Source organism: Chelonia mydas, chromosome 1 (genome assembly GCF_015237465.2).
Source record: "Chelonia mydas isolate rCheMyd1 chromosome 1, rCheMyd1.pri.v2, whole genome shotgun sequence".
NCBI classification, from domain to species: Eukaryota; Metazoa; Chordata; order Testudines; family Cheloniidae; genus Chelonia; species Chelonia mydas.
In genome coordinates this window covers 209,459,260-209,483,518 of record NC_057849.1, presented here as the reverse complement: position 1 = coordinate 209,483,518, position 24,259 = coordinate 209,459,260, and the positions used below count along the sequence as shown (strand labels likewise).

At 46.8% G+C, this 24,259-nt stretch overlaps 1 protein-coding gene across 18 annotated transcripts in view; it reads left to right on the top strand.

Moving 5' to 3' along the window:
- Window positions 1-12,862: 12,862 nt before the first annotated feature.
- LOC102942359 (C-type lectin domain family 2 member B) overlaps window positions 12,863-24,259 on the top strand; it is a 53,587-nt gene continuing 42,190 nt past the window's right edge. For 3 of the 18 annotated variants that reach the window (XR_005227251.2, XR_005227253.2, XM_037911959.2), the window contains exons 1-3: window positions 12,865-13,650; window positions 16,106-16,183; window positions 19,661-19,848. Coding sequence is in view for 12 of the 18 variants with exons in the window: in XM_037911959.2 (XP_037767887.1) it covers window positions 13,317-13,650; window positions 16,106-16,183; window positions 19,661-19,848 (600 nt within the window). In the remaining 6 variants the exon portion in view is untranslated. Of the gene's footprint in view, window positions 13,651-16,105; window positions 16,184-19,660; window positions 19,849-24,259 lie in introns of all 18 variants that reach the window. The other 15 variants (XR_005227259.2, XR_006291463.1, XR_006291460.1 and 12 more) reach the window with 12 other exon arrangements.

Sequence of the window (24,259 nt, the reverse complement as noted above, 5' to 3'; positions counted from 1 at the left end):
GCCGCCCAGGGCGGGGACAGGGCTCAGCAGGGGCCCCGCCGAGGGACAGTCCCAGGCGGCAGCCAACAGAGAGGGACAGGCACCCTCCTGCCGAGTTACCAACGCGCCCAGACTCGGGGAGGTCAGAGGGGTTCAGAAATCTGAACCTTCGAGTGAGCTGAGCCCAAACACCAGATGCAGACGCTCTTCCCCTCTGTAGAAAAGGCTGAGGACGCAGGACAGCCAGGTGGCGGGAGCAAGCAAAAGCATCCATTTTAATGTCAAACCATGTCATCCACATCAAGACATGGAATCAGTGCATTCTTCCTGTTTCACCCCCCTCTTTGCAACAAGGCACAGGACTGAGGTTTTACAGACAGACAGAGACAGGGGACACGGGACACAGGATTAATGCATGGATGGCAGGGCCGGCCCACAACATTTTGGCATCTGAGGCGGGGAGCTCAAATGATGCCCCCATGCCCTCTCGCTTGGCCAAAACTTTGAAAGGTGTCAATTCTGCCTTCTTCCTGTTCTACTCTTCTCATGGTACTGCTCTGCTACCTACCCCAATAAAGGAGAACAAACAACTTTAAATGCTTTGTTCAAAAATTTTAAGTAACACTTAACTTTCAAATGCCTGAACAGCAAATGTAACTTTCCTTATCTCAATAGTAAACACTGGCATTTGTATCTGTTTGAATAATCAAAGTGGTGCTTTCTGTGCCTTCTTGGTTGCGAAGATTTGAACTGCTTCCTGCTGAAGGTCCACAGTCTGGGCCAGCTCATGCTCTGTTGACATGATTGCAAGGCCGACCAGCCTCTCCTGTGTCATTCTGGAGCGTAGATGTGTTTTTATTAACTTCAGCTTGGAGAAGCTGCGTTCTCCACTGGCACCTGTTACAGGAAGTGTTAGAAGTATGCGCAGAGCAACAAAAGCATTTGGAAAGAGGGTGGTCATCTTATTTGTGTACATATACTCCAGAACAGCCTTTGGAGTTGATCCTGCTGAAATGTATCTTGAAAGGGCTTTCAGTTCATCACCTAAATCACTTGCATCAATATCGCGCATGTCATCATGTGTCAACACTGTTTCTAGTGCCCTCCATTGCTGGTATAGGTCTTCTTCAGGTATAGTGAGGAGTTTTGGAATATCATACAAACATCCCAAATATACTGCTGTGTTCCTTGAGCCGCATGAAACATTCTTCAACTGACTGTATTGCACAATCGAGCACCTGGTTAAAGAATTCAACTTTGAATTGTTATTTGGGGTCTCTTATGGGATTATCCCGTGCCTCGTAATCAAAATGTTTTCTTCTTTGGTGACTCTTGTATTCTTGAATGGGTGGGAAAATAGCTTCAGTGTGAAGTTCCTCTGCCAACTTCTGTGCACTCTTCAGAACGTTTTGAAATCCCTCACCTGACCAGTAAGACTGTAGGTATGACTTTCTTTGTCCAGTTGTTCCATTGCTCCAGATATATCAAGGTCAACACCTTGGAGTCTCTTGCTTACAACATTTATTTCAAACGGTATGTCATGCTACAACACTAAGCAACACAGAAATTTGGAGTGATGTATGTTGTTGGTGATTCCATTTCCCTCTGCCACTGTTCTTCCACGAACAGTTCCTGTCATAGCATTATCCTCCATAATGGCAACTGTGGCCTCATCTATCTTCCTAATTTGGTGTTTAATAGGCTTTATTGCCTCCACTCAGTGGTTTCTGTTTCAGAGAGGATGTTCCCTGATGTTGCTTCAAAATTTGCCATCGATGAGTTGATGCAGAGAAAAATACATAGATGCTTTGAATTACATTAAAAAATTCAGCAGCCTCACTAGAAGCTGATGCTGCATCACTGACCACCAAGTTCAATGAATGAGAACTCCATGTGACAAAAAAAGCTCGAGGGTTTAACTCTTGGATCCGTGTCTGCACTCCTCTGTTCTTTCCTCTCATGTTGGTACCATTATCGTAGCCCTGATCTCTCATGTCAGCTGTCGCAATTCCCGTATCTTCCAGCTTTTTAAGAATCACATTTGTCATACCAGCTCCTATAGTATCATCAATGTCATTAAATTCTAGAAAATGCTCTCTGATGTTAGGGGGCTTATTCCTTCACCCACTTACTTCCCTGGTCCTTCTCGCATGAACAGAGAGCAACAATACCTGAAGTCCAAAGGTGCAAACAATTCGATGTTTATTGGGGTGAACTTCCAGCAAGCATGATTCCAGTTTCCTTCCTTAGTATCCTCCTTCCCAGCTCTGACACCACAGAGCCTTACACCTGTGTCCCTGTTCCCATTCCTGCCCTTAGCCAAACATGATTCCAATTTCCTTACCCCCATTCCCTGTTCCCATTTCCCCTTTTAGCAAAACATGATTCCAATTTCCTTACCCCCATTCCCTGTTCCCATCTCCCCCCCCCACACACACCCACACTCCCACCCCCTCACTTCCTGATTGACTGCCGACTATATAGTAAACTTGAGTTCTGCTTAGCTATACCTTAACCGATCATTTTCCTGAAATTTAACTAACCAATCCTAACATATTGTAACATGATTATGTAACCAATTATATCCCACCACCTTAATTAGTTTACACCCAGCAAAATTAATTATATAGCAGACAGGAACAATCACAGAACCAGACAGAGATTATACAGACAAACAATGGCAAAGTGGGAACTATAATGACAAAACAATACAGAAGTGAGGATTTCACATCCCAGCTACTGATAAGCGTGTTCTTGCCAGACAGGATGCTATCAAACTAAGTTTCCTTTTACATCTTCTAGGCACTTCCCTTTCTCTGGAGGTGACAGGCACTATCAGGACAGGATTGTATTCCTAACAGCCCAATAGCACCTTCTTTCAATGTGACTAGTTTGGGATGTGAGGATGTGACTGTTGGCTTCCCAGCTTATGGCTGCCTCTGCTGCTTAGCGAAAGGCCTTAGCCTAAGAACAGGGCCTCAGACTGTCACAGTAAGAGAAGGCTCTTACACCGGCAGACAGTGATTTTGATTCTTTCTTTTATACCTCTATAACTAGCTAAGTGATAAGAATACACCTAAATTCTTTGAGTACAGGCCTTTACCGACAGGCCTGAATATCTATATCCTAACATCTGACAGTCACCATTGCAGGGACATTTTCACTAGGTTCTGTTGTTGTTACAAAACACACCGTTAAAGTCATTTGTTCCGTATGGCTGTCGTGAGGTATGCAGTCCAGAATAACAGAGTAATATCATGCTGACTTCAGATCTGCCACAATCTTCTGTTTGACTTTTGTTGCCAGTCACTGTATGATCTCATTTGGAATTGTTTTTCCGAGGTAGTGGTGTGTGTACATTTCTTGGGTGGTGACTCTTCTTAGATGCTCCTGGAGTACAGCATCAGACTCAGCCATCAGCTCCACAATTTTAAGGAAGTTCCCATTGTTTGGCACATACAGCTGATCTGAGGTGCCACCCAGTGCTAGGTTTTGGGTAGCAAGCATTCTCACAATGGCAATGAGCCTTTTCAGAACATTTTGCCAGTAAAGAGACTCTGATGCAATCTTCTCTTGATGCTGATCATCTATGGTGGCCTTTAACCTTAGTTTCATCTCAAGCTCTTTCCACCTATGGAATACTCTCTGGTGATTTGCTGCCTTCTCATGACATGCCAGATTTCTAGCCAGATTTTTCCAGTCCTTTGTTCCTGTAGAACCCAGTGTGGCTGGAACATTAGACTGGAAGAGTTTGCAACAAAAACAGAATGCAGCATTCTGGATTTTTGAGTACATAAGCCATGGCCTCTCCACTTTGTCACCATTGGGGATTTCATGCCAGTAATGTGTTGGATGGAAACTTCTGTCTTCATTGTCTTTGGGGAACATGAAGTTTTTCACTTGCTATGGCCCATGCAGTACAAGGAAGTCCCTCAGGCTACTGCTCAAGTGGGTCCACAGTCCTGGATCATCTAGACTTAAGGAACTAAACTCAGCAGCTGCTGTTTCTTGCGCCTCCACCACACTCTTCTCTGATCTACACTTTTCTTCAGGAATGTGCAGGGTTACATACATTTGAGATGGAGATATGGATGCTGCAGTAGCTGCCAGGTCACCTGCACTCTGACTAACTGGAAGATCAGGCATCTCCTCACCACTCACATCCTCACTGGGGCCAGAAGGCTCACCGTGAATTTTTGTGTCTATGTATCGCAGGAGAGCTCCTTCCAGCTTAGCTAGAAAAGCTTCCTTTGCTTTCTTTCTTTTTCTGAATGCTGCCCCAGAGGGGCGTTTTCTTCTTTCACTCATGATTGCTGTTCTGTGCCAGCTATAATGGCTCTCAACACTCAGTTGAAGGGGACAAATAAGCAGGCTGGTAGCAGGGCCTGAGTGAGGGAAGATATCAGCGTCTTAAGGGCCTAACTGGCTCCTACTACTTCAGTTGACAGCCTGTTCTCCTCAAGTGGGTTCACGGAAGCAGCAGGAAACAGGAAGCTCCCTGAGAAGTTGGTGTTAATCAGTCCAGGCTCCTGGGGGTGCTAGAGAGGTACATAAGAGGCTCCTCCTCCTCTCTCTCCCTGCAGCTCCTGCTGCTTTCTGTTATTCCCTCTCACCTTTTCTCCTGCCTGCCTGTTATGTCTCTTGTGCCCTCCTTCCTCCAGCACAGCACTCCACCATCTCTGTGCATCTAGAGCAGAGAGAATACATATGCACCAGCAGCAGACACAATTTTCTACACTCTGGGCCCTATTGGCACCCCCGCACAGTCTGGCGTCTGAGGCGGCCGCCTCAGTTCGCCTCATGGTAAGGCCAGCCCTGTTGGATGGTGCACATACACCGGTTAGATGTAAATAAGAAGTAAATTTTTAACAGTGAAAGTAATTAACTATTGGAACTCTTTACCAAAGGTCATGGTGGATTCTCCATCACTGACAATTTTTAAATTGAGACTGGATATTTTTCTAAAACATCTGCTCTAGGAATTATTTTGGGGGAGTTCTGTGGCCTGAGTTATACAGGTGAGTCTAGATAATCACAATGGTCTCTTCTGGCCTTCACAAGTATGTTAACTTGTCCAGACAAGCCCTCAATTGAAAATGGAAAAACTTCTTGTGATTGTATCCAAGAACCGTTGGCATCTTTTAACTTACTGTTGTTTCTTGCAACTGCAAGAAAAATACTATTTTGGGCTAAATATGGTCTCCAACACTACCTGTTCAGCCATTCTTTCCCTCATGCCCCCTGTCTGGAATCCCCTCACCACCTCACCTTGTTGGATCATATTAAAGAAGTTCTGTATTAAAATCACAAATGAGTTTGATTCCCCATAGTTTAAATTCCAGGGTATTACTAATTAAGAGGTCTCTTGGCTTTTGGTACTGTTTCTCTCCCTCTATGTGTGAAACTTGCAAGCTGCTAATTGCGTTAGTACATTCTAAGACAGAGTCTGTTCTCAAAGCAATTCACACAGAGAGAGACTCAAAGCAATACTCTGTAACACCAGAAACAGCACCCAGAGACTCCCCGCCCTTTTGTTGTATTAACAATTGTGATTAAAATAGAGATAGAGGATGTATGTGGATGGATGCTTGGCGTGGATAATAACTGAATGATCAGGGAGGTGCCAGCCTAAGAATCCAGTGTCCATTGGCTGAAGAAGGCGTCAAGTGGAAATAACTAGAGGACCCCGGGAGGGCAGACTGGAATCCACCCAACAGCCTCAAGAATGGGAGAACCAAAGAACAAGATAACATCTAGCAGCACGGAGCCGTCAGGAATGTGACATCTGCTGATTGATTCAGCAACAGCATGATGAAGCAATTCCCATAGACTGGCAGAGGAAGAAATTCCTATAAAAATGGACTCTAGAAAGTGAGAACTTTGGGGTCTGATTCTGCAAATCAACTTCCAGGAGCATCAGATGAACATCTGACAAGGCCCTGCTCCCGCCTCATGTCCAGGCCACCTGGCCAGTGGCTTGGCATGAGCAACTCTAAGGCTGGTAACTATGATAACAACCTTGCAGAACCTCTGTGTGTGTGTGTGTGTGTGTGTGTGAATAACTATGAGATTGAATGGAATGTTACAGCTATAACTAACTGCTTAATATGATAACAACCTTGCAGAACCTGTGTGTGTGTGTTTGTAGGAATGAAATTGTGAATAAGTATGAGATCGAATGGAATGTTATAGCTATAACTAACTGCTTACTATGATTCTTTCTGTATTCACAATAAATGTGGTATTTTGCCTTTTTCCCTTTAATAAGACTCTGCTGGTTTTTATTTTATTGGTATAACAACCTCTGTGCCATCCCCAACTTCTTCCCCCATCCCCACACTCCCCTTGTGCCATGGCCTCCCTGTGCAATCCTCTCCACTTCTCCCTATGCTCGTGGGCATAGTTTGGAGGGATGCAGGGAGGGCATTGCCCCACAGACAGAGGTGAGGTGTGGGGCGGGGGCACGCAGCATCACGTGACACCTCACCTCCCCACTTGGCCTGCAAACAGCGGTTGGTGGGGGGAGAGGGGAAACTCTGTCCTTCTCACACTGCACTTCCCCCCAGCAGGCCAAGCAGAGTAAGCCCTGCAGCCCGGCAGCCAGGCCTGGGTGGGGAGCAGGAGAACAGATCAGCTGCCCCGGGAGGCCACCTGGGTCCTAGTGCCCTAGTACCCGCCTGTTTCCTGTACAATGGTGAGTGCCCATGGTGGGGGTGGGGGGGGGCAGAGCAGGAGGGGCGGAATAGGGCTGGGGAAAGGGGGATGGGGGAAGAGACAGTGGGGAAGGGGGGATAGGGCAGGGGGAAGAGAAGTGGATGGGGGGGAGGGGAAGGGGGATGGGATGGGGAAGAGAAGGGGATATGGGCAGTGTTTTCCTCAGGAATTGAAATTGGGGGGTGTAATGGGGTGGTCACCCTGCTCTGGCCCTGAAGGGGTTAAAGCAGCCCTGGAGAGGGCTGCAGCTGGGAAAAAGGAGTTAAAACAGCCAACCTAGGCTGATTGGAGTAGCAGCCACAGCTATGGCCAGCTCAATCAGGGCCCAGCTGTCCCTTATAAGAGGGCTGGGGGCCAGGAAAAGAGGAGTCTCACTCTAGCCCTGGAGGGGGAAGGGCTAGCTGCCTGGGAGCAAGGTACTTGATGTGGAGCAGTGCTGGGGAAGAGCAAACGGAGCTGGAGAGCTCCAGCCTGGTAAACCCCCAAGCTGTAGGCCTTGTTTACGGCCAAAAGGTACTGGGGCTGCAGAGGTGCAGCCCCGGGAAAGGCAGAGGGAGCTGGTCCTACCCCCTTGCCAGTGATGAGTGGCCATTACGAACTGCAGTCTGCCCAGGGAAAGGGGGCTGGATGACGACTGGCAGTAGCCACTGAGGCAAGGTGGGTTTAGAGGGTTGGGGGTTCCCCTGGGAGGGGAGGCCCAGAGTGGGGGTACTTCTGGAGCAGATCCCTGAGGGAAAGGGGCACCGGGGTCCGGGAGGGACACGGGGCCAGCGGCAGGCGAGACACCAGCCTGCGGAGGGCGCTTCATATGCTGGAGAGGTAATTCCCAGGCGGACCAGTAGGAGGTGCCGCACCGGTGAGTCATTGCGTCGCTACAGGGGGGTATTTGAATGTACATGGGGATGAGGGCCGATGAGACTGTGAGGGCAAAGGTGGGCAGGAAGGCATCATAGTAAAAACTGAAAAATGTTTCATGACCATTTTATTAGATTTAACTCATGTTTTAAAATCATCACAGAAATTAAAGTTGGCTACTCAAGCCTACTATGAAACACTATATCTACATCCTTCTTGGTTTCTTGTTGTAATTTTGCACAACTACTTGGTGTAATGGACCCTTCTTGAAGAGGGTCCATTACTTCCAGTCCTTCATAATATGCTCATGATCAGGCAGAAGGCGACTTCTTTCAGAACACAGTAGGCTATTCCGTGAGGAAAAAGAAGGCTCAGCTGTAGCTGTTGTGACTGGGAGTAGCAAGAGATGGATTCCTATTTCTTTCATCCCAGGAAACGTAGCACAAAGATTGGGTCAAATGACTAGTGATGATGATGAAGAAGAAGAAGTTGAAGTTGAATCTTCATTCGTTCGTCATATGATATTCCACTCTGTGTTCAGAATTCTCTGTTCTGTCCTGATCACATAGCAGCCCCATTGCTGGTAGCACCTCACTCCACTCCACAGTAGATCTTTTATAAGACAAGCATCTGTAAAAGCTACATAGCGGTTGAGTAGAATCCAGAAATCACTATTGTAGATTCGTAAGAATCAAGTCTGTGTACTTTTTCAGCTGACTTAACAAACACTTCTTGTCCTCTTCACTTAAGGAGTCAATATAAGTGCCTTCATTAGTCTACTTCTGGACTGAAGTCTTTGTTTCTTCCAGTATGTTTTCAATGGATATCTCTCTGATTGATCCAAGAGTAGCTTCTGTTGCTGGAAAAAGATCTACTATTGTTGTAGCAGATGCCTGGATGGCATTGTTTAATGACCCAAGTGGTTTCAACAATAGACTTACAAGAGAGAGAATGGCAATAGTCTTCTCTGAAATTAGTAACAAAAGTAGTCCACCAGCCTCACTACTTAGATCTGTCCTATCTTGGTAGATGCTTTTGAAAGCCAGTAATAACAGTTGCAGTAATTTTAAGACAACAGCCAAGGATCGCTCATGAGAAAACCAGCTGGTTTTCCCAGGTTGGACTAATTAGAACTTCAGTCCCAGTGTATCTTCTATTTATTTCCAAGACGTTCAGTCCTTTTAGACTCTTGCTGAAAAAAGAGTATAACAAAGCCATTAAAGTATGGCTTTTTAATTTCTTTTGAAGATTCTTCAGCTCGTAATAGCGCTAGCTGGAGTAGATGGCCTCTGTAGTGTGTATAGGAGAGATTAGGGTTACACTTTTCTCTGAGCAAATCTTGTACTCCACTATGTCTTCCAGAAAAGTTTGTAGCTCCATCAAATGCACAAGCAGCTATCTGCTTAGGGCTCAATTTACAAGCATTTAACTTTTCTAAGATGTCTCAGATGAAGCTCGTGTCTTCTATAACCTGAACATTTAGAATGCATCTACTGGCCTACCATGGACACCAAGATAACATACATAATGACTTAATACTCGATGCCTATTTGCGTTGATGCATTCATCAGCCATGTATGCACATTCTTTGAATGTGGTGAGAGAGTTCTTCACTTTTCAACTGCTGAGTCTTTCACTGTTGCACCGCATGCTTCTAGACAGCTGAGATTTTTGCAGAAAGATAGCGAGCATTTGCCAGTCTTGTTCAGAACCAGTGTCCAACTTCAGGATTAACAAGTGACAATGCACTTAATATTGGCCTCCAGTTTGTAGTGTGTGGTATCTCTTGCTTAAATAGAAAGTATGATGCAACAGCCATGTTGGCTCACATAAACTGAGTTGTGTCTCCAGCATTCATACAGCCTTATTAAGTACTTCTAAAATTGGCTTTGACAGTGACTGGCTTATAAGGCTTTCTGCATGTTGATGCAGTCCAGAGGCATGGTGTTTCATAGCCTTTTCATGTAGGTTGTCAGTATTGGCTTGGCTGATCAGTCTGGCAAACCAAGCTCCTGCACTTTTACTATATAAATCCATATGCCCACATCTTGAATACTGCATGCAGTTCTGTCACCCTATCTCAAAAAAGATATATTGGAAAAGGTACAGAGAGAAGGGCAACAAAAATGATTAGGGGTATAGAACAGATGTGACAGATTTATGTTACCAATCTGCCTGAGGTGTCAGGTGATCAGGCTGAGGCTGCAGGATGGTTAGGTGAGGGGATGAAGGAGCACACCAAGTGTCTAAGTTTCAAAGCTTTATTAATAAAGTAAGGTAAAATAACAGCGGAGAGTGCTGGGGGTTCCCCAGGTCACTCAGAGGAAGGAAGAAAGTGTTAGTGCCTCAAGCCTCAACCCACTTTCATGCTCATACACGTACTACCCGAGGCTGACCAAGCCCGGGTGTAACATAAGAAGAAGAGGGGGAGAGGTGGACGGGAGTTCTGTCCTGTGCACAGGTCGTCCAGGTTCTGCTGTTGATCTCCGACTTGCTTCGGCTCTCAGGAAGGTTTTAAGTCCTGGGTTCTTCTGGGGGCGTTTCGTTCAGGGACCTCTGTCCCCCGTACTCTTTGTTCCAGTCCAAACCGGCTTTCTGCAGCTTCCTCAGCTTTCCCAAAACACACTGGCTTCAGAGACGCGAGACTTTTTCCTCCTTGCTGGCCTTCGCTGTCTCACTAGTTTTTGCAATCTCTGCAGTACTGCTCAGCTTAGTTCTCCTTTCTCATGGCTGATTGGGATTGGAATCTAGGCACCCATCTTTCTTGGCAGGTAGCCAAGAGTCTGTTGTGGCCTTGGGGTGGAGTCAGCTTCTTATCTTTGGACCTAGCTGGAGAGTCAAGTTAACCCATTCTCTTCTCTCTCCCTCCCTCTTCGGCCTCTCGCAACCTGCAAAGGAACCTTTCGTTCCACACTCGCACCTTTAACCCTTCCCAAAATACCTTGCAATGCCTGCAACAGTGTTAGCAACATACAATGCTGATATGCCTTCCCCAGGGGACCCCCTGAGGGAGGGGGCCATTGGGTTGTGACACAGATTCCATATGAGAAGAGACTAAAAAGACTAGGGCTTTTCAGCTTGCAAAAGAGATGACTAAGAGGGGATATGATAGAGGCCTATAAAATCTTGACCGGTGTGGAGAAAATGAATAAGGAAGTGTTATTTACCCTTTCACTTAACAGAAGAACCAGGGGTTATCCAATGAAATTAATAGGCAGCAAGTTTAAAACAAACAAAAGGAAGTACTTCTTCACACAATGCACTGTCACCTGTGGAACACTTTGCCAGGGGATGTCGTGAAGGTCAAAATTATAACAGGGTTCAGAAAAGAACTAGATAAGTTCATGGAGGTTAGCTCCAACAAGGGCTTTTAACCAGGATGGGCAGGGATGCAACACCATGCTCTGAGTGTCCCTAGCCTCTGTTCACCAGAAGCTGGGAGTGGACAACAGGGGATGGATCACTCGATGATTCCCTGTTCTGTTCATTCCCTCTGAAGCACCTGGCATTGGCCACTGTCAGAAGACAGGATACTGGGATAGATGGACCATTGGTCTGACCCAATATGGCCATTCTTACATAAAAATAAGAAAGTTTAGTACAGAAACTCCTCTTGAGATAGCGATGATGTGAGATAACAACCTTAACAAATAACGCATTTTAAAAATCTTGGCCTTCTAGGAAACGTATATTTATATAAGTTTCCAGTCACAAATCTGGCACTCTGGAGCAAAGTCACAAAAACATAGTCCAACAAACAAATGCTCTGGCTGCTGCTGTTTGTCGTGCCACCATTCACTCCACCGCTCTGTCCCCTATGGGCTGGCACTGTCACCTTCTGCTGTCACCTGCCACTGTGACCTCTGTGAGTCGGTCTCTCGAGGTTCCACCCAGCTCTCAGTGATTTCAACTCTCAGTGGGGGAACCTCACTTCTAGTGAAGGCTGGGTTGTCTCTTCCACAGAAACACTGTCCTACAGCAGATCTAAGCACTTAGACCTGATTATCAGTGATTTCAGCTCAAGTGGTCATTTAACAAACCAAAAGACTCCCTATGGAGCCTAATTAGCTCTATCTCTAAACAGGAGAGAGGTGCAGGTCAAATATTGCCTGTGACTCTTAGGCAGAGCCCACACCACCAAGCAAAATACCTTCTCTCTCTCTCTTCACTAGAATATGGCATCCAAACCTCCTGTGTAGGGAGTGCAGTTCAGTTGAGGGTGACCTGTGCTTAATTTGTAACAACAGAGGTACTGGGGCTCAAGCAAGTTTTTTACTTGCATAACTGATGTGACAAGCCCAGAGGTCCCAGGGCTATGAACTGCCACGCTCACAGGTGCTGGGGCTCAGCTCTGGCAAGCCCTAACACAAATTAAGCACTGAGGGAGACACCCCCCCCCCTCCCCAATTCAGGCAGGCTAAGTACAGTTCTGCCACCCTTTACTCGTACAATAAGAATAACATTTCATAACTCCCACTTTCAATACTAAAGTGATTTGTAACCCAACACCAGCCAAAATTGATCACTTGAGCAGCACAGTTGTGTTTGCTGGATACCTAGGCAGAGTAAGTGTGGTCTGGTCTTGAAGCCTTTCCACCCACTACTGGCTCATCACTAGATGTCAGGGGAGAGCTCATTCAGACCTTGCTTACAAATCATAATTTGAAATGATTAGGTAGGCCAATATAGCGGAAACAAATGCACCAACATTGTCATAAATAACAGCTGTGTGAGGAAGGTAGTCCTTGTCCATGCTTTTCAAACCCATTATGCTTTCTCAGGTAAAAGTATTTTCTCATATACTGTATATGCTTTTAAAGTGTATTAATGTTTCAATATCAATTCAAATTTCCAACCCAGTAAATTGGCAACACTGCATATAACTGAGTGGGGGGAGAGGTGTTGGGAAAATTCAGGTGTGTGTGTGTGTGGGGAAATCCCTGGATATGGAAATGGGGGGCAGGGGGAAGCGGGAGGCCAGCATGTATTGTCCCCCCAGCAGCAGCCCCAGCAAGGAGTGGGCTGCAGCAGCACAGGGGGGCACCAGAGCAGGCACAACGGGGCAGCAGCTGCTGCCAGAGTGGCCACAGCTCCCTTGCTCAGGCTGCCACAGCAGACAGCAGTAGCTGGGGATGCCCCATTAAGCCATCCCAACCCATTCCCCCGACCCTGGCACCAGCAGCCCTGGGACCACTGCAGGTGGGGGGAGAAAGCCAGTGAGCCAAGGGGATTGGCTTCAGTGCGCATGTGTGTGTGCATGTCTGTGCTTTGCCCCTCTACCCCCCCCCCCAATATAGCAGTCAAACTATGCCTAGGCTCCTTTCTGTGCCATCTCTTCACCTTCTCCCCTGTGTCCCATGCCACCCCTTCTTCTCTGTACCACCTCCTGCTGTTTGTCCATGGCATCTCCTCCTTTCTCTGTGCTACCCACCCTGTAACCTCTTCTCTACTCCCAGGTCATTCCCATCTCCCTTCCCCTTTACCCCTCCACCTGCTATTCAGTCTGCTGTTCTCTGTGCCTTCCCCCTGTGCCACTCTGCCCTCGTCGCCCTCTGGAGGCACTGTTCTCCCCGTTCCCCACCCCTTCCCCTTCCCTGCTTGCCTCTCCAGGGCAGAGCAGGCGGGTGCTACCGGGGGGAGGCCGCCCGCCCCCCAGCCAGCGCGAGCCGCTGCCTTTCCTGCGGGCGCCCGGGCACGAAAGTGAAAGTGAAAGGGGGGAACCGGATCGTTGCGGAAGCGCGACCACTCCGAGGCCGCGTCCAGCTGGGATGGAGCCTGTCGGGGCCCAGAGGGAAGGAGAAGGGGGGATTCCTCCTCGGGCTACGTCGGGAGCCGCTGGGGCCCTGCCCGGGGGCCGAGAGGAGAGAGAGCCGCTAACAAACACAGCAGCCCCGGGAACCCCGGAAGATCGCAGCTCGCAGGGCACTGAGTGGGCACCGGGCGCCGGCAGCGAGCCCCAACCTCGCAGCGGGTCGGGAGAGCCGAGTCCTCGGTGTACTCCTGCCATTGGGAGCCCTTCGTTACCGACTAATGCAACTTTTTGGACCTGGAAGCTGTCGGAGTGCGGGGAGCAGTTCAGTCGGATGAAGGAAGCTGTGTCCGGTAAGAGCTTTTACTCCAGGAGACTGTGGAGCTGGTGCGATCTGAATTGTCCCCACTCCTCTCCGCTGCAGTTACGGGCCTAGACACATTTGAGGGGGAAGGGTGCCCACCTTTGGGGGTGGGGAGATTTTGGATGGGGGAAGAGAAGAGAAAAGGTCGTGTTCGGGGACGATGACCAAAGAATGGGGACTGTGTGGGAGGGAGAAAAGGGAGCGGGCTGGCGGTGGGACTATATTACAGGAGGAGGTTGTAATGTTTAATTACATTAAACCCCCCACATCCATCTCGGAAAGGGGCCACGCTGAACACCTCCATCGCGGGGGAAGTTGAGCGCCACATCCAGGTTGGGAAAGACGGCCGAAGTCCCAGATTTGAGTTCTGCGCGGTCCTAGCGAGATGCCCCGATCGGGTGCGGGTGGGGGCTGAGTTTGCTGCAAGCGCTAGTTGCACGCGAAGGACACAACACAATGGTTTTTTGCCCAGAGTGCAGGGCTGCGCACACATTTTGACTTCGGAAGGGACGCTCTCTCTCTCACAAAATCCAGTGGTGAGGCCCCTCACCCCAACAGTTGATTCGCTTTCAAGATGTGCAGCCAGGCCTCCTGCCCCAAATTCTGCCATTTGAACTGTGCAATATTATGGTCTGTTTTTCAGGAACAAAGTATAAATCTTGTCAGCCAAGTGCATCTTAATACACTTGTAAATTCTGTGATTAAGAGAATGTGTTTTTGTTTAAGTGGAAAAACAAAACAATAGATTCCTCACTCTTTCACACCCTTTCAAGCATACCTCTTTACGCAGGGATTATCACAGGTGCACTAGGAAAACGTAAAGCCATTGCTTATTTAAAAGGATACTGCCAATTAAAAATCATACTTCTCTTTGACAATGTTTCCTACTAACTACAAGTAACATCAAAGATTATTGTAACTAAAAGAGGTTAGAGAAAGAATATCCATTTACTTTCTATTTGCTAGCACATTGGCCCAGATCCTGAAAGGTATTTAGGTGCCTGACTCCCACTGAAATACCTTTGCGGGTCTGGGGCCTTGTGCTGAGTCAGACTCTCTACTGTCCCTGTACAGGAAGGCCAAAAAGTCAGAAGCGGTTAGTGCCTTTGAATGCCTTGGTCTGGGGCTGCCCTCTATGAAAGTTGCACTTCTCAAACTGGCCCCAAAATCTATGGGAAATGTGATTGCTGTTTATTTGTTTCCCTGTTTGTGTGGGTCTTTCATACAGGGGTGAAACAAACCTTTTTGAAACTAGAAAAATGTGATTATAAAACCACAGCAATTGGTAGGGGTATTCAGGAGCAGGTATAGAGCTTGAGGCTCCTTTTAACGAACATATATATTTTAAATTGATTAGATTTCAAGTAGACATGCCCTTTTAAATCCAAGTCACTACTGTCCTTGGTTTGTCCTGGTATCCTTTGTATCCCTTTGCTCCTCTCATATGAGATTCTAACTCTTCTCTGTCTCCCACCCCATGCCCCCCAACCCCACGGCCCCCCAACCCCACTCAAGTACCTCATCTTGTATTAGAATCATAGACTTTAAAGTCAGAAGGGACCATTCTGATTGTCTTAGTCTGACCTCCTGCACAATGCAGGCCACGGAATCTCACCCACCAACTCCTGTAACAAACCCCTAACTTATGTCTGAGCTACTGAAGTCCTCAAATCGTGGTTTAAAGAGTTCAAAGTGCAGAGAATCCTTCAGCAAGTGACCCGTGCCCCACGCTGCAGAGGAAGGCAAAAAACCCCCAGGCCTCTGCCAATTTGCCCTGGGGGAAAATTCCTTCCCAACCCCAAATATGGCAATCAGCTGAACCCTGAGCATGTGGGCAAGACTCACCAGCCAGACACCCAGGAAAGAATTCTCTGTAGTAACTCAGATCCCACCCCATCTAACATCCCGTCTTGCTGCATTCATTAATATAACATGATTACAGGTATGTACATGTGGCTGACTGGTTGACTGCGTTGGGTGGATTTGCTAGGTAGACACAACTGGGCAGATTCTGATCTCACACAGGAGTTGTGTATGCTTGAAAATTGACCCTGATTAAGATAGGGTGTGAATTTAAAGCACAGTAGCTGTTCCTGAATTACTCCATGTGTGGCCACTATTATTCCATAAGAAAAGTGCTTTCTTCATGTTTAGCATACATAATCCATGTGCAAATAGTAAGAGTGTCCACACGTGACGTTAATCAGGAATACTGTAATTCTGTGTGTAGAAAAGTCCTGTTACACTGATGTAAAACTGGAGCAACCACTTCTTTGACTTCAGTGGAGTTGCTCAGGATTACATTGGTGTAACTGAGATTAGAAATTGTCCCAGCGTTGTCTGAGGACTCCTTTATCTGGCTCTGTGGTGCACAGCCTAAGTCCAGCCAGTAGTCCTAAACCTGCAACACATGTTAAAGCCTTTAATGATCTTCACCTTTTCAGGATTTTTCTCAAGCCAGAAACTCGTTGTTGGAACTGTTGCTATTGGGATTTTGGTATTGGTCCTGGTAATTTTCCTGAGTAAGTATTTGTATTTTTTGCCATTTGAAGTACTGTACATTTCATCTAACTATCATGCTCTAGGACTTCAGTTGTCAAATGCAATAATACTTGTATCCAACAATACTGGAAATGCTGGGGCCTAAAGCCAGAACTCCCATTGATGGAGGCAACATTGCATTTTATTATGTCAGGCATCTTTACAGCAATGTGATGCTGCTATTGAGGCGGAATAACTTCAATATAGAATCTTAAAAAATGATGAAGTCTGCTATTCCAAAACTGTTTAATTCCCCCCCACAAATTAATAAAATCCAGAGGATTTAGCAATAAAATTACCTTTTTATTCTTAACTCGACCTTTTGTGCCCCTTTCCCACAAACATTCTGTGGGGTCATTTGCTATTTTTCGGTGTTTTATTTTTTTGTATTGTTCGTTAAACATTTGTTAAGGGTGAAATGCAGCCTTGTGTACCCCTAACGGAGCTGTCAGAAATTTTCTGATGAAAATAAGTTTAGCTTCAGGACATAACTTTTTTCAAAATTGAAAGAATTTTTCCAGAAAAGGATTCCCCTTTTTCAGCCAACTCTAGCCCTTAACTCATTGGAGACCAGAAAGAATCCCATTTTCCTACTCCACACCAACCTGCCATTGGATCGGGGGTGGACAATAATTTTTGCGGGGGGGCCACTCCACGAATTTTGGTAAGTTGTACCAGGCCGCACATTCCTACTATAGTAAAGGAGGGTGTGCGGGGTCTGGGAAGGAGTTTGGGTGCAGGAGTGAGCACTAGGCTGGTGCAGAGTGTTGGGGTGCAGGAGATGGTGAGGGGTGTGGGCTCTGGGAGGGAGTTTGGTGCAGGGGGGACTCTGGGCTGGAGCAGGGGATTGGGGTACAGGAGGGAGTGCAGGGTCTGGGAGGGAGTTTGGGGGCAGGAGGGGGTTCTGACCTGAGGCAGGGGTTGGGATACAGGAGGGGGTGTGAGGTGCAGGCTTTAGCTGGGAGGCACTTACCACAGGCGGCTCCCGGCCATCAGTGCAGCAGGGCTCAGGCAGGCTGCCTGTATGCCGTGGCCCCACACCACTCCTGCAAGCAAATGCGGCTGGCTGCTGCTGGCACGTTTCTGCATGCCCCTTGAGGGGAGGGGGGGCAGCAGGTCTCCGTGTGCTGCCCGCTCCTGCAAGTACCGCCTCCGGATTGGAGAGGGCAAGTGTATTGCCTAATAATCAAGGTTTTTTTCTCCTTTATCAAGTTTTGTTACTGAAAACTTTCACAATAGCCCGGGGGGGGGGGGGAGAGAACTTGTGAAGGAGCGGGCTGCTAGGAGTAGGTATGGAATGGTCACAGGATGACCTGCCAAGGAGTTGCCATGTAGAATGAGGACAGAGGATGGTTGGATGTTTAGAGAGGGTGGTGGATGGAGAGGTTGAATGGTGAGTGAGGATGGGGTTGGGAGTTTGAATACAGGGGCACTCTACCCTGGAAGAGGATTTAAGTGAGTTAAGGGAGTTTTATACACGTTGTCAAACACATTTTGTAACAAGATGTGCATAACTCCAGGTGAACCCTCTGTAGACAAAGTTCTATGAGTAGAAAGTACTTACAGTAGTATAGTTAATGCCTGTTTCCCTGCCCAGCATAAGCTATACTGGCATAAGCACTGTCATACTGATATAACTGCATCTACACTAAGGCTTTTACTGGCATAGCTATATTGGTAAAAATCATACCCCTAGCTGATGTATCTTTGCTGGTAAAATTTTAAGTGTACATGACCTTATTGTCTGCAACCCTCTGTCATGGAGTCACCAGGGCAATACTCTGGAACTACGCCGTATGAAGCCAGTCAGGACTCTGGGGTAGCATGCCTACTTTCTCTGAGCATACTGTCACCAGGGCAAGAAGCTTACACAGCTTCGACCTTCCTGGATCTGACCTTGGAGCATTCAGCATCCCCTTCCAAACCGTGCGCTTCCTGCAGTGAGTCCACTTGGATGGGGCTCTTGGGGAAGCCAGAGGGCCCTGCACCCCAACACAGCAGTCAGCATGTAGAACAAGAGGGTTTATTAGTTGACAGGAACACAGCATAGAACAGAGCTTGGTAGCACAGAAATCAGTGACTTCCAGCCAAGTCCATCTTGGGAAATCCTGGGCCAGATGCCCTTGACTCCCCTCTTCCAGTCCTCCCAAGCAGACTGCCAGCTTCCAGCAACCTGACCTCAGACACCCCCGTTGCTCCTTCCCCTTGTCTTTGTCCTGCTTCCCAGGCAAAGTCACCTAGTCGTCACCTGGTTGCATCCCACTCCTGGGTCTCAGGTTACGAAGGGCACCAGCCATCGCCTACATGCAGGCAGCTGGAGCAGCCTCACCTGCCCCCTGAGGGTCTCAGCCAAAGTCACGCACCCTTATTCCCACCACCTAGGCATTGGTGCAGCACACAGGGAAACTGAGGCACACACAGTATTCATGCAAAACAGTAAAACTCACATAGGCTCAACAATAAGACTACATAGACTCACATACAATGTAACAAGGGAAAATCCCCATTTTGTCACACCCTCCTCTGGCCATCCTCCAATTTTCCCATCTATTGTTGTAGCTCTTTTTTCATGGCTGCCATTGGTTTATAAGCTTTTGGGGTCAGTAATACACCTGTCTACATGGCAGTACAGTGCTCTGAGATATTTTGGGAGTTACTCTAATATAAATAATAATTCACCATGGGGTGAAATTCACCCTGGTGAGGATCCCTTGTGCAAAGCCCCTGACACAATTTATGCCCCTGATGAGGTTGTGCAGATGGAAGCAGATTCTATATTCTCTGTGCATTGCAGAAAGAGATTTCACACCAGTCCTACATAGGCCAATGCAGAAGGTGGTGTTTGGGACAGGCTGGGAGAATGGCTACATTACTGACAATTATGCAGATCCAATGATCTAACACTACACAAAAATGGTGAGGAGAAGCTGGAGCAGCAGGAGGTTCTGGCCACAGGTACTGGGACATAAATTCACTCCCCACAAGCTCCTCCTCCTCTCCACAGTACTTCACATGTATAAAGCCCAATTATTTTGACTTGAGGTGAGTGAAGTGACCCAAAAAGAAGATAAGAGCTTGTTACTACTATCAGCTAAAGTATAGCTCAAGTGGTAGAGAACTTTTGGTGCCTTTGGTGATGAAGGTGCTCATGACCTAGGATGTGCATTGGTACACATGGAGGATGAGACCGTCACTGAGATCCTGGGCATGTCACTGAGGGCACAATCCTGCATGGTGTTGAGCTCCCTCAACTGCTGAGACCAATGGGAGTTCTGCATGCAGAAGGGCTTGCAGGATTAGGTGCATTATTATTCTTTATTTAGTTTGTTTTTTCCTCCGACATTCACTGTGAATCTTGCTTCAGAAGGGCTAAACTTGGCTGGATTAATCTGCCCCAGAGAACCTGAACTGGGAGATTTTATCAGAAAGAATTATGACACATTTTTTTCCCTTTTTAGTTGTACATCTTTTCTCCTATAAAGAACCTCCCATCTCCCTGCCCTCTGAGCCATGCCCTGAGGACTGGCTGTACTTCAAAAGGAAATGTTATTACCTCTCAGAAGAGGAGAAGGACTGGGACTCCAGTCAGAGCTTCTGTTCCCTTTATGAAGCTTCACTTGCTGTGATTGAAAACCATCAAGAAATGGTAAGGGAATAAAAACAAAATTCATTTAGTCTCCTCCCTTAGCTCCTGTAATGTCCCCACTTTCTCATTCAACATTTGTCCTTTTAAGTCTTTATAAAATAAAAAAATTATGTGAGTCAGATAGTGAAAGATGCTAGATGGTCAGTCCAGGAAACCAAGGGCCTTTGTTTAACCCCAGCAGAGGCAGCAGCAATGCACACATTGCCCTGATGGCTGGATTTGAACTGGCAAATTATAGGTGAAATTATTAATCCCCTGACCCTTCCTCCCTCCAGTGCATGTCCAAGCTCACAGGATACAGAGATGAATGGATCTGTGGTAAAGAAATCAGATCCTGTAAAACACGGTTCAGTGAAATGGAGGTCACCTTCCAGTATTATATACTTGCAAATCTGATGTCTTCCTTTAAATACGGGGGAAAAAGAAACCCCCAGAAAAGGTTGGGCTTATACAAACAACATCTATCATGAGTCATATTAATTTTAGTACTTGAGAATGACAAATTATAGACTAGATAACAGCTTCTCACCTAGAAGACAATCCCAGAGTCCACATATGTGAAAGACTCCTTGGCTTTGAGGCTGCAGAATTCCCACCAAATTTAAGTACAGATGAGGGAAGACAGACTGCCTCTCCATGTAGTAATGACAGGTTTCAGAGTAGCAGCCGTGTTAGGAGACCTACAAGTCGCAATTCTTCAACAAAAAAACTTCAAAACCAGACTCCAACGAGAGACTGCTGAATTGGAATTAATTTGCAAACTGGATACAATTAATTTAGGCTTGAATAAAGACTGGGAGTGGATGGGTCATTACACAAAGTAAAACTATTTCCCCATGTTTATCCCCTCCCCTCACTGTTCCTCACACGTTCTTGTCAACTGCTGGGAATGGCCCACCTTGATTATCACTACAAAAGGTTGTTTGTTTTTTTCTCCTGCTGGTAATAGCACACCTTACCTGATCACTCTCGTTACAGTGTGTATGGTAACACCCATTGTTTCATGTTCTCTGTGTACTGTCCCACTGTATTTTCTACTGCATGCATCTGATGAACTGAGCTGTAGCTCACAAAAGCTCATGCTCAAATAAATGTGTTAGTCTCTAAGTTGCCACAAGTACTCCTTTCCATGTGGTAAGTGGGAGACATGGTTTTCCAACATCATAGAGGTCCCAAGATTAATGAGGAAAACCTGGAGATATGAGACCATTCTGAGAAGGCCATGCACCAAGATGGAGGTCACTGCATCCACACAACTTCCTGGCCCCACAACCTTTGGCCTCAGTGGCTTAGCTGTCATGGTTTCTCTAGATACACTAGGTCAGCCATCTTACTGAAGAAGTTTGATACCATGGAGTGGGATTCCATCTTATTGATATAGCCAGTAGGGAAATCAAAATGAGTTTGAAGGGGGACAGTGCTGTGAAGGACAGTTCTTCAATATCCTTTCCACACCTAGTCATCTCCCTGAAACCATGTAATACCATAGGAATAATATTTCTGTGGAGGGGCTTTCATGGTCTCAGACGGATGAGTGATGATGCCTCATTAGTTTAACCCACCTCCTTCTAATAGAATTTTGGCAACAGGAGTGGTGTTTTTGCTCCTCTGTCAATATATTTATATCATGGCCATACCTGTGGTATCTGACCACCTTAAAAGAATGTAAGACAGCCATCAGAATCTTAAAACAATGAGCCCAATTCATTCCTTGGGTTGTAGGCACTAGTGGGAGAAAATTTCCTTAGATTAAAGGGGGTGCTTTTGCAGAGCTATGGGTATGGAGTACAATATCAGGAGAGTACTCTAGTTGTGGTCTCTGTTCTTTACCACTCCAGTCTCTAAATTCTGTAAATTTTTGTTTCTCCCTTCTTATCTCTCCCTTCTCCCTCTGGAAAGCAGTGAATGATGTGGACTAATTACACTGCTGTTTCTTGTGGTTCCTTGCCTCCAGCTATCATCTGTTCTCCTTGACACACACTTAGGTCAAAGTGTTAAACATGGGTTCTTAAAATTAGGCAACTAATTCCATATCACACTGGGAGCAGTGGATCTTCAGGTCACTTTTATTTAATGCCTAAATATGGATATAGTTGCCTAATTTTAAATTACCCAGATTTGAACATTTTGGTCTTCATCCCTATTAAAGATACACACCAACTATGCCAAGGTGGGACTAGATCCCTTGATTGTGTCAGTGGTGTAGATCTGGACTGATCTACTTTGGCCTTCCTTGGATTCTAACTCACTGTTTTGTCATTTGCACGGACATATCTTCATTCCTTCCTGTTGTTGTCCACACTGGGTTAATCAACACTAGTGACATTGCTGCATTATTACTTATTATTAGATGAGAACTTGAACCTGTGTATTCTGAGTAATATACTGAACAGGTAACATACTGTACTCTTATGGAAAGTTTGGTTTCTGATAGACCAGGGGTGGGCAAACTACGGCCTGCGGGCCGGATCCAGCCCGCGGGATTGCCACCCCCGTGGCGCTGCACTGCTCTGGGAAGCGGCCACACCACGTCCCTGCAGCCCGTGGGGGTGGGGAGCAGAGAGCACCGCACGCTGCTCTTGCCTGTGGGTACCTCCTGCAAAGCTCCCATTGGCCAGGAATGGGTTACCGTGGCCAATGGGAGCTTCGGGGGAAATACCCACAGGCGAGGGAAACACGCGGAGCCCTCTGTGCCCCTCCTCCCCCCGACTCCCAGGGGCCGTGCAGGGACATGGTGCCAGCCACTTCCCGGAGTGGCACAGCGCGGGGCCGGGGCAGGCAGGCAGGGAGTCTGCCCTGGCCCCGGTGCGTGCCGCTGCCACCCCGGAGCCACTCTAGGTAAGCGGCACCGGGCCGGAGTCTGAATCCCTCCTGCACCCCAACTCCCTGCCCTGAGCCCCCTGCTGCATCCCGCACCCCTCCTGCACCTCAACCCCCTGACCTGAGCCCCCTCCTGCACTCCACACCCCTCCTGCACCCTAACCCCCTTCCCTGAGCCCCTCATACACCCCGCACCTCTCCTCTGCCCCAACCCCTTGCCCTGAGCCTCTTCCTGCACACCGCACCCCCTCCCACTCCCCTCACTCCGCCCCCGTACCCCAACCCCCTGCCCCAGCCCTGAAAGCAATTTCCCTACCCAGATGTGGCCCTTGGGCCAAAAAGTTTGCCAACCCCTGTGATAGACTGATATTTGAACTTTCTGTCCTACTTTAATCACTGAATATGGTCAGAAAGCCAGAGTTTTATCTGATTTACTGGCTGGTACAGATTTTATTGGTGATAACAGATAGTGACATGGAAATAATTCAGTCCTGAAGTCAATTTACACTAATTTACATCAAGATTGAATTTAATCCATGCTTTTTAATCTAATTTTATTTATTTGTATTGGAAAGGAATTCAGCAATAACAATGCTCTATACCAGTGGTTCTCAACCAGGGATACATGTATCCCTGGGGGAATGGAGAGATCTTCCAGGGGGTACATCAACACGTCTAGATATTTACCTAGTTTTACAACAGGCTACATAAAAAGCACGACCGAAGTCAGTACAAACAAAAATTTCATCTAGACAAAATGAGAAAGTAAGCAATTTTTCAGTAATAATGTGCTGTGACACCTTTGTATTTTTATGTCTGATATTGGAAGCAAGTAGTTTTTAAGTGAGGTGAAACTTGGGATATGCAAGACAAATCAGACTCCTGAAAGGAGTACAGTAGTCTGGAAAGGTTGAGAACCACTGCTCTATACCTATAAACTGATCACAGCTAGTCTATATATAAAAAAAAAAAGGAACATAGTAATTGCTACACTGGGTCAGACCAGTGATCCATCTCATCCATTACACTAGCTGCATCAGAAGAAAGTATAAGAAACCCTGGAGAAGGCAGTTACATAAATGTGCCCACAGTGAAAGTTTCTTCTTCATACCATTAGCTGGCGATTGGCTTTTGTTTGGAAGCACATCTGTTAAAGTTCAGGGTAACTGTACCTGTATTTCCCCTCAGTAATTCAGCAAGGGCACCCACTTTTGGCTTACAGCTGCCCAGCTGTTGCTTTCCTTCGTGGAGACCCCGTGTCTCACTCCCTTCTGACTGGGGTATTTCCAGGCTGCACAGTTCCCTGCCTTCACTGTGTATCTCCCAGCAGATAGTCTGTCTAACCAGACCTGCTTGCATTCTCTTCGGAGACTGATAACAGAGTGATTACTATAGATACAAGTTACCACACATCTCTTTCTAAGCAAGCCAACTTTACTCTTAAGGTAAAAAGCATTACAGAGAGAACATTAAAAACAGTGAAAGAACCTCCATGCATGCTAATAAACTTACCAGGCATCACCCCACTCTAGAGGTTTCTTTGTGGTTACAAGCTTATCAAAGCTTCAGGTCAGAACAAGCACATAATCTT